Here is a 15,619-nt window from a genome sequence, read left to right as displayed (position 1 = left end):
AAAATCGGACATATCGAGTGCATAGAGGAGTAATGTATCTATAATTCTTAAAATAATTGTTATGCTTTTTGTGAACGTTTATCGTGAGTAATTTAGTAAATTGTTAGTAAATTCCCCGGAAGTTTGCGGGAGGTATGCTTTTTCTGAACGTCACATGCTAATGTAAAAAGCTGGTTTTTGATATAAATATGAACTTGATTGAACAGACATGCATGTATTGTATAACATAATGTCCTAGGTGTGTCATCTGATGAAGATCATAAAAGGTTAGTGCTGCATTTAGCTGTGGTTTGGGTTTTTGTGACATTATATGCTAGCTTGAAAAATGGGTGTCTGATTATTTCTGGCTGGGCACTCTCCTCACATAATCTAATGTTTTGCTTTCGTTGTAAAGCCTTTTTGAAATCGGAGAGTGTGGTTAGATTAACGAGAGTCTTGTCTTTAAATAGCTGTAAAATAGTCATATGTTTGAGAAATTGAAGTAAAAGTATTTCAAATGTTTTAAAAATCGCGCCACAGGATTCAACTGGCTGTTACGTAGGTGGGACGAATTCGTCCCGCCGGTCCCATAGAGGTTAAAATGGTGTAAAAAGTTTATTGTTTGAGAAAATTGAATTGTGGTATTTTAGTTGGTTTTGTATTTCGCGCTGTGCGATGCCATTGGCTGTTGGCTAAGGGTTCCGCAGGCAGAACGGCATTGTATGTGTCAAGGATATACAGATGCTTAGATCCAAACCTTGTTTTATCAACAAGGAATTAAAAAAATGACAATGAACAGGCCTTTTTTTGAGACATTTATTTTGGTGGCTTGTATTGCATCTATACCAGACCCAGAGTTGGCTCTGAACCACTTCTCAAATGTTTTCATTTGTATTGTAGATAAACATGCTCCCTTTAAAAATGGATAATTCAAAATAGGTCTTGCCCTTGGTTCAGTCCAGAGCTATCTGAAGTTTTACACACGCTGCCTGGAAGTCATACATTTCAAGAGTGTGCAAAGCTGTCATCAAGGCAAAGGGTGGCTATTTGAAGAATCTCCAATATAAAATATATTTTGATTTGTTTAACACTTTTTTGGTTAGTACATGATTCCATATCTGTTATTTAATAGTTTTTATGTCTTCACTATTATTCTACAATGTAGAAAATAGTTAAAATAAAGAAAACATTTGAATGAGTATGTGTTCTAAAACTTTTGACAGGTAGTGTACACCCTACCCTGTTTATGGTTTCAAAATTATCTTAGCGACAGAACTCAGGCTATCTTGACAGACGGGATTCAATATGAATTTCTTGAGATTCAAAAAGGTGTCCCTCAGGGTTCGATTGTGGGTCCATTATTGTTCACTCTGTAAATTAATGAAATAGGAAACACTGTTAATACTTGTAACATTCATCTCTATGCAGATGACACAGTTTTGCATTCTTGTGCATGATTTTGATTCACTTATAGATCTTAAATTAGTGTTACATACAAGTAAAACCAAGCTCATTCGGGTTTTCTAGGTCATGAAATGTTGACCCTGAGGACCTGCATATTTGCACTATAAAATGGAGCCCAAATTTAGCTTGTTTCTCAATATAAGTATCTTGGTGTCTGGATTGATGACAAGTTGTCCTTCGTAACACATATTGAAAATCGGACTATGAAGCTAAACACTCCAAGCAAAACAAAAGTATATTTAACCTCTCTGGGACATGTGGGACGCTACACTATTCAACAGCCAGTGAAATATCACGGCGGCAAATTCAAAACAACAAAAATCTCAGAATTCTAATTTCTCAAACAAACAACTATTATATCCCATTTTAAAGATACACTTCTCATTAATCCAACCACATTGTCCAATTTCAAAAAGGCTTTACGGCGAAAACATAATATTAGATTATGTGAGGACAGGGCCTAAACAAGAAAAAACACACAGCCATTTTCCAAGCAAGGAGAGGTGTCACAAAAAACAGAAATACAGCTAAAATTCCTCACTAACCTTTGATGATCTTCATCAGATGACACTCCCAGGACTCAATGTTACACAATACATGTATGTTTTGTTCGATAAAGTTCATATTTATATCCATAAACCCCATTTTACATTGGCGCGTGATGTTCAGAAAATGTATTCCCTCCAAAACATTCGCTGAATGAGTACATCAATTTACAAAAATACTCATCATTCCAACCGGACAATAGCGTATTCATTACAAAGGAAAAAGAAGGAACGGCGCACCTGCCTGCCTGCGCGCCTGCCTGCCTGCGCAGTAAACAAATCACTGGTCCCAGGCTTGAGACAGCTCTTATTCTCTTCCCAGTAACAGTAGAGGCATGAAACAAGGATCTAAAGACTGTTGACATCTAGTGGAAGCCTTAGGTAGTGCAAAATGACCCCACAGATACAGTAGTTTGGAAAGGCAAAAAGTTGAAAAACTACAAACCACTTCCTGGTTGGATTTTTTCTCAGGTTTTTGCCTGCCATATGAGTTCTGTTACACTTACAGACATCATTCAAACAGTTTTCGAAGAGTGTGTTCTATCCAAATCTACTAATAATACGCATATCCTACCTTCTGGGCCCCCGTAGCAGGCAGTTGAATTTGGGCACATTATTCATCTGAATTTCCGAATACTGCCCCCTGTCACCAAGAAGTTTTAAACAGTCAGATTTTGATGGGGATTTTTTTATTATGCTAATTGATTGATGTGTGAGCACGTCAATCGACTCTAAGGGGATTTTATTATCAACACTGCATGTGAAGACTAAATGTGGGAAGCTACACTATTCAACAGCCAGTGAAATATCAGGGCGGCAAATTCACTCTTGCAATCGTATAATTTATACAGATGATTATTTTTTGTTGTTCAGCCTAGATGAAGGATATTGACTCCAAATAGATTACAAATCAGTGCTGCATTCTTTCCTCTCTTGGCCATGGTAGTCTACGTTTGTGCAATCTATTTCTCTGTATTCAATTTTTTTGTCTATTTCTACCCCCTCTCTCACCTGTCTTTGTCTGTCTCCACCCCCTTTTTCCCCTCCCTATCTCTTTCGCCTCTCCATCCCTCTCCGCTCCCTGTCTTTCTGCCCCTCCCTCCCTCCCTCTTCTCCGCCCCTCTCTCTCTCTCTCTCCATTCCTCTTCCCTCCCCCTGTCTCTCTCGCTGTCCCCCCTCTCCCCTCGTCAGGTCCAGAGTACCAGGATGTGGAGGTGCACCTGTTGAGGGAGAAGACTGGGTTTGGCTTCCGCATCCTGGGGGGAGACGAGGCCGTGCAGGCTGTGAGTCCGGACGCCCGTGACAAGGCTCGTATGGGACGGGCTGGACAACACACACACACCATATAATGCATACCTACATTTACATTTTAGTCATTTAGCAGACGCTCTTATCCAGAGCGACTTACAGTAGTGAATGCATACATTTCATTTCATGCTTTATTTTTTTTGTACTGGCCCCTCGTGGGAATCGAACCCACAACCCTGGTATTGCACACACCATGCTGGCGTTGCAAACACCATGCTCTACCAACTGAGCAGGCCTAACACAACATAATACAAGCAAACTTAATAACATGTAATCCACACCTCACACAAGCATGTATATCCTCATTTAATACACCTGCTGCTGCCTACACACCTAACAGCATACAAACCAAACAACATATAATGCCCACCTAACATCATAAAATACACACCTATCACCATAATACCGACATACACTATAACACACACTTAACGTCATTTTACACACATATAATCAAATTAAACCGGACGACTGTATAATCACACTCTCTCTAGCTGAAGTGAGTAAGACCGTTAAACAGGATATAACCTTTTAATGTTAATTCACAAGGCCAGACGTATTAACAGGACGCGAACTCAGAGCATGCGCTGGCAAGTGTCTTCACGAATATTTTCAACCTCTTCTTGACCCAGTCTGTAATATCTACATGTTTCAAGCAGACTACCATAGTCCCTGTGCCCAATAACGCCATGGTAACCTTTTAAAATGTATATTGCCTCGTAGCACTCCTGTAGGAATTAATTGCTTTGAAAGGCTGGCCATGGCTCACATTGACACTCAAATTCGCATACCGCCCCAACATATCCCCAGATGACGCAATCTGCATTGCACTCCAAACTGGCCTTTCTCACCTAGACAAGAGGGACACAAATGTGAGAATGTGGTTTATTGACTACAACTCAGCGTTCAACACCATAGTGCCCTCCAAGCTCATCAATAAGCTATGGACCCTGGGACTGATCACCTGCCTCTGCAACTGGATTCTGGATTTCCTGACGGGCCTCCCCCAGGTGGTGAGGATAGGGAACATCACATTTGCTACGCTGACCCTCAATGCAGGGGCCCCTCAGGGGTGCGTGCTTAATCCCCTCCTGTACTCCCTGGTCACCCACGACTGCATGGCCGCCCACGACCCCAACACCATTATTAAGTTTGCTGATGACATGACGGTGGTAAGCCTGATCACTGACAACTATGATACCATCTACAGGGAGAAGGTCAAAGACCTGGCAGAACACCAAGTTCCTTCGTGTCCACATCACCAACAAACTATCATGGTCCAAACACACCAAGACAGTCGAGAAGGGGACATGACAACACCTTTTCACCCTCAGGAGACTGAAAAGATTTGTCATGAATCCTTAGTCACTGTGTGTATTATTGGCAATGACTTGAAAATAGCACAGCCACAAGATTTTCATTTACTGCTTGTATTTTCCCTCAGGTTTTTGCCTGCCATATGAGTACTGTTACACTTACAGACACCATTCAAACAGTTGTAGAAACTTCAAAGTGTTTTCTATCCAAATCTACTAATAATATGAATATTCTAGTTTCTGGGCCAGAGTAGTAACCTGTTCAAATTGGGTACGTTTTTCATCCGGCCGTGAAAATACTGCCCCCTAGCCCAGACAGGTTTTAACCTGTTATGGCTAGGGGGCAGTATTTTCACGGCCGGATAAAAAACGTACCCGATTTAATCTGATTATTACTCCTGCCCAGAAACTAGAATATGCATATAATTATTGGCTTTGGATAGAAAACACCCTAAAGTTTCTAAAACTGTTTGAATGGTGTCTGTGAGTATAACAGAACTCATATGGCAGGCAAAAACCTGAGAAGATTCCAAACAGGAAGTACCCTCTCTGACCATTCCTTGAGCTTCTTGGCTCTGTTTAAAGAAAATGTAGGATCTTTGCTGTAACGTTACACTTCCTACGGCTCCCATAGGCTCTCAGAACCAGGGAAAAAGCTGAATGATGTAATTCCAGCTGCTGGCTGAAAAACTTTAGCGCGTTTGGATGGTGGTCGATCAGAGGGCCATCAGACTGAGGCTCGTGCACGAGGGCATCCCATGCTTTTACTTTCTCTCTCTCTGAACGTAAACACGCTTTCCCGGTCAGAATATTATCGCTTTTTTACGAGAAAAATGGCATAAAAAATGATTTTAAACAGCGGTTGACATGCTTCGAAGTATGGTAATGGAATATTTAGAAATGTTTTGTCACGAAACGTGTCGGGCGCATAACTCTTATTTACCCTTTCGGATAGTGTCTTGAACGCACGAACAAAACGCCGCTGTTTGGATATAACTATGGATTATTTGGGACCAAACCAACATTTGTTATTGAAGTAGAAGTCCTGGGAGTGCATTCTGATGAAGAACAGCAAAGGTAATAACATTTTTCTTATAGTAAATCTGACTTTGGTGAGTGCTAAACTTGGTGGGTGTCTAAATAGCTAGCCCTGTGATGACTGGGCTATCTACTTAGAATATTGCAAAATGTGCTTTCACCGAAAAGCTATTTTAAAATCGGACATAGCGAGTGCATAGAGGAGTTCTGTATCTATAATTCTTAAAATAATTGTTATGTTTTTTGTGAACGTTTATCGTGAGTAATTTAGTAAATTCACCGGAAGTTTGCGGGGGGTATGCTTGTTCTGAACGTCACATGCTAATGTAAAAAGCTGGTTTTTGATATAAATATGAACTTGATTGAACAAAACATGCATGTATTGTATAACATAATGTCCTAGGGGTGTCATCTGATGAAGATCATCAAAGGTTAGTGCTGCATTTAGCTGTGGTTTGGATTTATGTGACATTATATGCTAGCTTGAAAAATGGGTGTCTGATTATTTCTGGCTGGGTACTCTGCTGACATAATCTAATGTTTTGCTTTCGTTGTAAAGCCTTTTTGAAATCGGACAGTGTGGTTAGATAAAGGTGAGTCTTGTCTTTAAAATGTTGTAAAATAGTCATATGTTTGAAAAATTGAAGTTTTTGTATTTTTGAGGAATTTGTAATTCGCGCCACGCCCATCATTGGCTATTGGAGAAGGTGTTCCGCTAGCGGAACGTCTAGATGTAAGAGGTTTTTAACAAGTGACATAAATAAAGGATCATAGCTTTCACCTGCATTCACCTGCTCAGTCTGTGTCATGGAAATAGCAGGTGTTCTTAATGTTTTGTATACTCAGTATATATATATATATATATATATATATATATATATATATATATATATATATATACTGCTCAAAACAATAAAGGGAACACTAAAATAACACATCCTAGATCTGAATGAATGAAATAATCTTATTAAATATTTTTTTCTTTACATAGTTGAATGTGCTGACAACAAAATGACACAAAAATAATCAATGGAAATCCAATTTATCAACCCGGGGAGGTCTGGATTTGGAGTCACACTCAAAACTAAAGTGGAAAACCACACTACAGGCTGATCCAATTTTGATGTAATGTCCTTAACTCAGTCTCCGGCACACCCCCAGGGACAGACAAGACCTAACGTCATGACACAGCCTTTTTCTGTCATTCCGAATAAAACCCCCACCCAGGGTTACTTTCTTGAGAACTGGCCTCCACTCCATTACGAGTTGGCCAATAGGTTTGACCCTGCATCCCTCTACTTAACTTTAGCCATACCATGTGGTTAAACTTTTAGACTATCGATACCAACAGAATAATAACAAGTCTTTGATATTAATTAATAGTCTGCAGCTAGAATTTTGATATCATCGAACGTGAAGACCGACGAAACATCCATTCTATAACGACATTAACCAAGAGAGAGAGAACTCTCCAACAGGACAAAAACTCTCCAACAAGGATCACGATGACACACTGAGCGTAAATATATATTGATTGCAATTGTTCCCGAATGAGTGAGCGTTCATGTGCAAAGGATTAGCATATCAATTGTTAATATTTATTAACTCTGTTGTGCCTCCTCAGCTGCCCTTTTATGACCCTTTGTTTAAAAAGCCGCCATGCCGGTTTAGCCCACTAGGGCACATTACTCTACCAATTCTTTGTGACGATAATTACTGTTTGTATACTTTCTGTGAATTACTTTGTTTAGTAAATACATTATTTTAAGACAGTTGATGTTATGGATGATTTAGTAAAGACTGGGTTCGTGCAGATGCAACAATTTACGACGTTTGGAATGAGACTGACGCGAGGTAAAATACACCACTTAAACCAGAAGATAATCGGTCAGATACTATAATATATAATGTTATAATATAGGAAAGTTATATTAGAAAAAGTATAACTTTGTAATCTGAATATGTTCCTTGGTGCCCCGATCTCCTTGTTAATTACAATTAAACGATTAATCAGTTTAATCGCGTGATAATAATTACAGGGAGTTATTTTGATAAACATGTCTTCAGTTAATGGTGCCCAAAGACACGACTATAATTATATATATATATATATATATATATATATATATATATATATATATATATATATATATGCTAATATAGATTGTCATTGAACAGATTGTGATCGGGGCGATCATAGAGAACACTCCTGCAGAACGCGACGGACGACTTCGACCCGGGGACGAGCTCATCTCCGTGGATAAGATGGTGGTTGCTGGGAAACCACACAGATACGTGATCGACCTGATGCACGCCGCCGCTCGCAATGGCCAGGTCAGCCTGGCGGTCCGGAGGAGAGTCCACTTCCCCAGTGAGTAGTGTACACTACAGAGTAGACACTAATCACCACCATAATGTATTGTACAGTATTATACACTATACACACCTTACACACTATACAATGGCCAGGTCAGCCTGATGGTCCGGAAGAGAATCTATTTCCCTGGTGAGTAGTGTACACTACAGAGGGAGGGGCAAAAAACACACTCTCTCTCTTTCTCTCTTTCTCTCCCCCTATGCTGCCTTCTGTAGGTGTGGTGTTAGGGGTGAATGGCCGTAGCCCTGGCTCCGTGTCCACGCAGCACAGCTCCCCACACAGCGACGCTGCCTCAGCTTCCTGTCCCGTCACCCCCGACAACGTCTCGCCGCCCTCCGTCACCTCCCCCCTGGAGGGTGCCGTCCCCCTGCAGACCAGTGATGTCATCATCCACCGCAAGGAGAACGAAGGCTTTGGCTTCGTTATCATCAGCTCGCTGAACCGACCGGAGAACGCTGCCATCATCAGTGAGTCATACATTCTTTCTCACGCACCATAGAAATAGAATTACTAGAGTAAAACTACTAAAGTGATTATACAGTGCATTCGGAAAGTATTCAGGCCGCTTCTAGACGTCAGGACTGTGATTACTCACCACAGACTAGCAGAATCCTTTTTCTTCATTTCTTCACACTCTGACAAGCCCGAGGCGGAGGACATAAAGCTCCCTCTGGAATAGGCCCTGACCCCAGTGATCTGCGTGAAGAGGAGGCAGTGAAAGAGAGGCCGGAGAGTGGGCTGCCTTCTGAGAAGTCGGAGGCAATCGAATAAACCCCCACTTCCCTCAAGCAAACATGCAATCTTTGGACATTAAAAGGGACGAGTTACCTGGAAGATTAAACTACCAACGGGACATTAAAAACTGTAACATCTTATGCTTCACGGAGTCGTGACTGAACGACGACAATATCAACATACAGCTGACTGGTTATACGATGTACTGGCAGGATAGAACAGTGTCGTCTGGTAAGACAAGGGGCGGTGATCTATGTATTTTTGTAAACAACCGCTGGTGCACGATATCTAAGGAAGTCTTTAGCTATTGCTCTCCTGAGGTAGAGTTTCTCATGATAAGCTGCAGACCACACTACCTACCGAGAGAGTTTTCATCTATATTCTTTGTAGCTGTTTACATACCACAACAGTCAGAGCCTGGCACTAAGATAGCATCGAATGAGCTGTATTCTGCCATAAGCAAACAAGAAAACTCTCACCCAGAGGCGGTGCTCCTAGTAGCTGGGGACTTTAATGCAGGGAAACTTAAACCAGTTTTACCAAATTTCTATCAGCATGTTAAATGTGCAACCAGAGGGAAAAGAACTCTGGACCACCTATACTCCACACAGAGATGCATACAAAGCTCTCCCTCACCCTCCATTTGGAAAATCTGGCCATAATTCCATGGAAGCACCAGTGACTAGATCAACAAAAAAGTGGTCATATGAAGCAGATGCTAAGCTACAGGACTGTTTTGCTAGCACAGACTGGAATATGTTCCGGGATTCCAACAATGGCATTGAGGAAGACACCACATCTGTCATTGGCTTCATCAATAAGTGCATTGATGACGTCGTTCCCACATTGACCGCACGCACATACCCCAACCAGAAGCCATGGATACAGGCAGCATACGCACTGAGCTAAAGGCTAGAGCTGCCGCTTTCAAGGAGCGGGAGTCTAACCCGGAAGCTCATAAGAAATCCCGCTATGCCCTCCGATGAACCATCAAACAGGCAAAGTGTCAATACAGGACTAAGATCAAGTACACTGGCTCTGACACTCATCAGATGTGGCAGGGCTTGCAAACCATTACATACTACAATGGAAAGCACAGCCAAGAGCTGCCCAGTGACACAAGCCTACCAGATGAGCTAAACTATTTCTATGCTCGCTTCAAGACAAATAACACTGAAACATGCATGAGAGCACCAGCTGTTCCAGAAGACTGTGTGATCACGCTCTTCGCAGCCGATGTGAGTAAGACCTTTAAACAGGTCAACATTCACAAGGCTGCAGGGCCAAACGGATTACCAGGATGTGTATTGCGAGCATGCGCTGACCAACTGGCAAGTGTCTTCAATGACATTTTCATCCTCTCCCTATCTGAGTCTGTAATACCAACATGTTTCAAGCAGACCACCATAGTCCCTGTGCCCAAGAACACTAAGGTAACCTGCCTAAAATACTACCGACCCGTTGCACTCACATCTGTAGCCATAAAGTGCTTTGAAAGGCTGGTCATGGCTCACATCAACACTATTATCCCAAAAACCCTAGACCCAATCCAATTTGCATACCAACCCAACAGATCCACAGATGTTGCAATCTCTATTGCACTCCTCACTGCCCTTTCCCACCTAAACAAAAATAACACCTATGTGAGAATGCTATTCATTGACTACAGCTCAGTGTTTAACACCATAGTGCCCTCAAAGCTCATCACTACTCTAAGGACCCTGGGACTAAACACCTTCCTCTGCAACTGGATCCTGGACATCCTGACGGGCCGCCCCCAGCTGGTAAGGGTAGGGAACAACACATCCACCATGCTAATCCTCAATATAGGGGCCCCTCAGGGGTGCATGCTAAGTCCCCTCCTGTAGTCCCTGTTCAGTCATGACTGCACGGCCAGGCACGACTCCAACAACATCATTAAGTTTGCCGATGACACAACAGTGGTAGGCCTGATCACCGACAACAATGAGACAGCCTATAGGGGGGAGGTCAGAGACCTGGCCATGTGGTGCCAGGACAACAACTTCTCCCTCACTGTGATCAAGACAAAGGAGATGATTGTGGACTACAAGAAAAAGAGGACCGAGCACTCCCCCATTCTCATCGACAGGGCTGTATTGGAGCATGTTGAGAGCTTCAAGTTATTTGGTGTCCACATCACGAACAAACTAATGTGGTCCAAGCACAACAAGACAGTTGTGAAGACGGCACGACAAAACCTATTCCCCTTCAGGAGGCTGAAAAGTTTGGCATGGGTCCTCAAAACTATTCTACAGTTGCAACATCGAGAGCATCCTGACTGGTTGCATCACTGTCTGGTATGGCAACTGCTCGGCCTCTGACCACAAGGCACTACAGAGGGTAGTGCGCATGGCCCAGTTCATCACTGGGGTCAAGCTTCCTGCCATCCATGGACCTCTATACCAGGCGGTGTCAGAGGAAGGACATTAAAATTGTCGAAGACTCCAGTCACCCTAATCATAGACTGTTCTCTCTGCTACCATACGTCAAGCAGTACTGGAGCACCAAGTCTAGGTCCAAGAGGCTTCTGAACAGCTTCTACCCCCAAGCCTTAACTTCTTGGGGCTATGTGGGACGTTAGCGTGCCACCCGTGGCGCACCCTATCAACAGCAGGTGCATTTCAAGAGCGCCAAATTTGAAACCAAATAAATGTCAAAATTCAAATTTCTCAAACATACAACTAACTTACAGCCTTTGAAAGATAAACATCTCCTTAATCTAACCACGTTTTCCGATTTCAAAAAGGTTTTACGGGGAAAGCATAAAGTTAGGTTATGTTAGGAGAGTACATTGACAATAGCTGTGTGTAGTGTATTGTCGATTCAAAGACAGGCGTCACCAAAACCATAAAATCAGCTAAAATTATGCACTAACCTTTTACAATCTCCATCAGATGACACTCCTAGGACATTATGTTAGACAATGCATGCATTTTTAGTTCTATCAAGTTCATATTTATATCTAAAAACAGCGTTTTACTATGGCGTTGATGTTCAGGAAATCGTTTCCCTCCAATACCGGCAGTCAAGTCATGACAACAAAATAATTAATTAATATTAGAAAACATTGGTAAAATATTATATTGTCATTCAAGGAATTATAGATTTACATCTCTTGAACGCAATGGACTTGCCAGATTTAAAATTAACCTTACTGGGAAATCACACTTTGCAATAATCTGAGCACTGCGCCAGAAAAATACGCATTGCGATACAGACTAACCGCCATGTTGGAGAGATCTAAAATCGAAAATACTATGTAAATAATCCATTACCTTTGATTCTCTTCATCAGATGTCACTTCCAAAGAATCCCAGGTCCATAACGAATGTAGTTTTGTTCAAAAAAGCTCATCATTTATGTCCAAAAACCTCCGTGTTGTAGCACATGATCTAAGCCAGCCGGACTTCACTTCACTTCAAGAACGGAAAAAATATATTTACGTTCGTTCAAACATGTCAAACGTTGTATAGCATAAATCATTAGGGCCTTTTTTAACCAGAACATGAATAAAATTCAAGGCGGACCATTGGGTTCTCTTTTAAAACGTTTCGGAATGAGAGTACCCACCATCAACTCGCACGCCAGGTGTCTAATGGGCCATCACGTTCCAAGGCTCTTCTTCACTCAGATCTCACTGTAGAAGACTCAAAACACTTTGTAAAGGCTGGGGACATCTTGTGGAAGCAATAGGAAGTGCCAAAATATTCCATATATAATAAGTATATGCATATTGTAGTTACTGGGTAGGATTAGTAACCAGATTAAATCGGGTACATTTTTTTTATCCAGCCGTGAAAATACTGCCCCCTATACCCTAACAGGTTAACCTCTTACATCTAGATGTTCCGCTAGCGGAACACCTGCTCCAATATCCAATGATGGGCGTGGCGCGAAATTCAAATTCCTCTAAAATCCGAAAACTTCCATTTTTCAAACATATGACTATTTTACAGCATTTTAAAGACAAGACTCTCGTTAATCTAACCACACTGTCCGATTTCAAAAAGGCTTTACAGCGAAAGCAAAACATTAGATTATGTCAGCAGAGAACCCAGCCAGAAATAATCAGACACCCATTTTTCAAGCTAGCATATGATGTCACAAAAACCCAGAAGACAGCTAAATGCAGCACTAACCTTTGATGATCTTCATCAGATGACAACCCTAGGACATTATGTTATACAATGCATGCATGTTTTGTTCAATCAAGTTCATATTTATATCAAAAACCAGCTTTTTTACATTAGCATGTGACGTTCAGAACTAGCATACCCCCCGCAAACCTCCGGTGAATTTACTAAATTACTCACGATAAACGTTCACAAAAAACATAACAATTATTTTAAGAATTATAGATACAGAACTCCTCTATGCACTCGATATGTCCGATTTTAAAATAGCTTTTCGGTGAAAGCACATTTTACAATATTCTCAGCAGATAGCCCGGCATCACAGGGCTAGCTATTTAGACACCCACCAAGTTTAGCCTTCACCAAAATTAGATTTACTATAAGAAAAGTTTGATTACCTTTCCTGTTCTTCGTCAGAATGCACTCCCAGGACTTCTACTTCAATAACAAATGTAGGTTTGGTCCAAAATAATCCATAGTTATGTTCCAACAGCGGCGTTTTGTTTGTGCGTTCTAGACACTATCCCAATGGGAAATAAGGGTCGTGCGCATGGCGCATTTCGTGACAAAAGATTTCTAAATATTTCATTACCGTACTTCGAAGCATGTCAACCGCTGTTTAAAATCAATTTTTATGCCATTTTTCTCGTAAAAAAGCGATAATATTCCGACCGGGAATCTGCAATTAGGTAAACAGCCGAAAGAAAATACATCACGGGGTCGACTCGGGTACGCGCCTAAGCCTTTTGTCTGCTGATAGACCACTTAGCAAAAGTGCTCGTGTGTTTCAGCCAGGGCTTTGAATTACTTCACTCATCTTTTTCCCGGGCTCTGAGGACCCATGGAAGCCGTAGGAAGTGTCACGTAACAGCAGAGATCCTTTGTAATGGATAGAGAGAATCAACAAGGGGAAGAAATGGTCAGACAGGGTACTTCCTGAACAGAATCCTCTCATATTTTGGCCTGCCAAATGAGTTCTGTTATACTCACAGACACCATTCAAACAGTTTTAGAAACTGGAGTGTTTTCTATCCAAAGCTAATAATTATATGCATATTCTAGTTTCTGGGCAGGGGTAATAATCAGATTAAATCGGGTACGTTTTTTATCCAGCTGTGAAAATACTGCCCCCTATCCATAACAGGTTAACTGCATTGTTGGTTAGGGGCTCGTAAGTAAGCATTTCACTGTAAGGTCTACACCTGTTGTATTCAGCGCATGTGACTAATAACATTTGATTTGATTCTTCTATAGTATGCTCCCACAATGGTTTGCTGAGTCACACACAAGACAAAGTTTTGTTAGTTTCCCAGAGGGATCAAACATTTTCTTGTGTGTGCGCTTCTCAAAAAAACACTTCAGAGGAGATTACAAAGTTGAAAACATTAAAACTTTTTTTCTTCTTCTGTCCAGCACTTGACAACCCCCATATTCTTCCTTTTTCTAACATTTCAACCATTGCTTCTACCACCCTACTAGCTGTGCCCCATAAGATCGGTCGTATCATCGAGAGCAGCCCGGCAGACCGCTGCGGGAGCCTGAAGGTGGGCGACCGGATCCTGGCTGTCAATGGGCAGTCCATCATCAGCATGCCCCACGCTGACATTGTCAAGCTCATCAAAGATGCCGGTCTCATCGTCACCCTTCACATCATACCGGAGGAAGGTGAGTCAGAGTGAGTGAGTGAGTGAGTGAGTGAGTGAGTGAGTGAGTGAGTGAGTGAGTGAGTGAGAGAGAGAGAGAATCGTGGTGTCTCTAGATGCTCCATAGACTGATGTTTTTTTTCCAATCACTTTGGAGAAAATTTCAGAAGGGGTCAATTTTCAAAACAGTTAACACTTGTAATGCTCCCTGTGTTATGTCATTGTCTTTTAACTCATCTTTCACATCTGAGTCATTCATGAGAACTGCTGGTTTAATCTCCAATAAAAAAGATAATGATAGGCTCACTGTTTTTGTGTAGAATAAGTAAGTAGCCTTGCACGACCCTTGGCTTGTGCTAGTCAGAACGACTCATAGGAGCAGGAGCCTATCTCCTCTTTCTGTAGCGTGAAGCAGCTTAAAGTACACCCCTGGACAGAATGCTAGTGTATCACAGGGCCTTACACCGAATCTATCTCCTTAATGCTGAGTACAAAGCAAAGATGTATTATGTCCCGTTTTTACAGTCTTTGTTTTTTATAAAGGGTTGGTCACCATTGAGACCTGGGTTTCATTTGCAAGGGAGCCCTGTAAACATGAACATACAATAAATAATATCAATACAATTAATAAATATAACAAGATGAATCAAAACAAACACAACTCTCACATATCACCTCCCTTAAAGTCCATCTAAACTTTCCAATGGAGACCAGCGAGTCAAATTTCAAGGTGACCTGAAGGTTGTTTCATGAGCTGGGAGCATACAAACTAAAAGCACTCCAGTCAGAGATAGTAGTCAACCAATCCAGATTAAGATCACCCTAAATTCTTAGTTCAGATTTAGCATAGTTAGAGAGCAAATCAGACCATTGGCTAAGAGCACATGTTGAGGCAGAGGGAGGGTGATAAATTCCCACTAGCGTAAATGGGGCATTATTACCAAGGCCCACATTTAGGACTAGACATTCAAATTGCTTAGAGACAGATGTATTTTTTATTCATACAAGTTTTTCTCATTGAGATGAAATCTCTTTTTCAAGAGAGACCTGGTCCAACAGC

At 41.5% G+C, this 15,619-nt stretch overlaps 1 protein-coding gene and 1 non-coding gene across 13 annotated transcripts in view; both read left to right on the top strand.

Annotated features, from left to right (window-relative positions):
- LOC115197173 (membrane-associated guanylate kinase, WW and PDZ domain-containing protein 2) overlaps positions 1–15,619 on the top strand; it is a 268,454-nt gene that overhangs the window by 237,742 nt on the left and 15,093 nt on the right. For 9 of the 12 annotated variants that reach the window (XM_029758461.1, XM_029758460.1, XM_029758472.1 and 6 more), the window contains exons 13-16: positions 3,180–3,295; positions 7,829–8,021; positions 8,243–8,494; positions 14,396–14,581. In XM_029758461.1, coding sequence (XP_029614321.1) covers positions 3,180–3,295; positions 7,829–8,021; positions 8,243–8,494; positions 14,396–14,581 — 747 coding nt within the window. The remainder of the gene's footprint in view (positions 1–3,179; positions 3,296–7,828; positions 8,022–8,242; positions 8,495–14,395; positions 14,582–15,619) is intronic. The other 3 variants (XM_029758463.1, XM_029758462.1, XM_029758473.1) reach the window with 1 other exon arrangement.
- LOC115197802 (small nucleolar RNA snR11) lies at positions 7,704–7,904 on the top strand. The gene has a single exon (XR_003879060.1). It is a non-coding gene; the product is annotated as a small nucleolar RNA snR11 (small nucleolar RNA).

Source organism: Salmo trutta, chromosome 7, assembly GCF_901001165.1.
Source record: "Salmo trutta chromosome 7, fSalTru1.1, whole genome shotgun sequence".
Taxonomy (NCBI): Eukaryota; Metazoa; Chordata; class Actinopteri; order Salmoniformes; family Salmonidae; genus Salmo; species Salmo trutta.
This window is presented reverse-complemented; position numbering and strand designations above follow the sequence as displayed.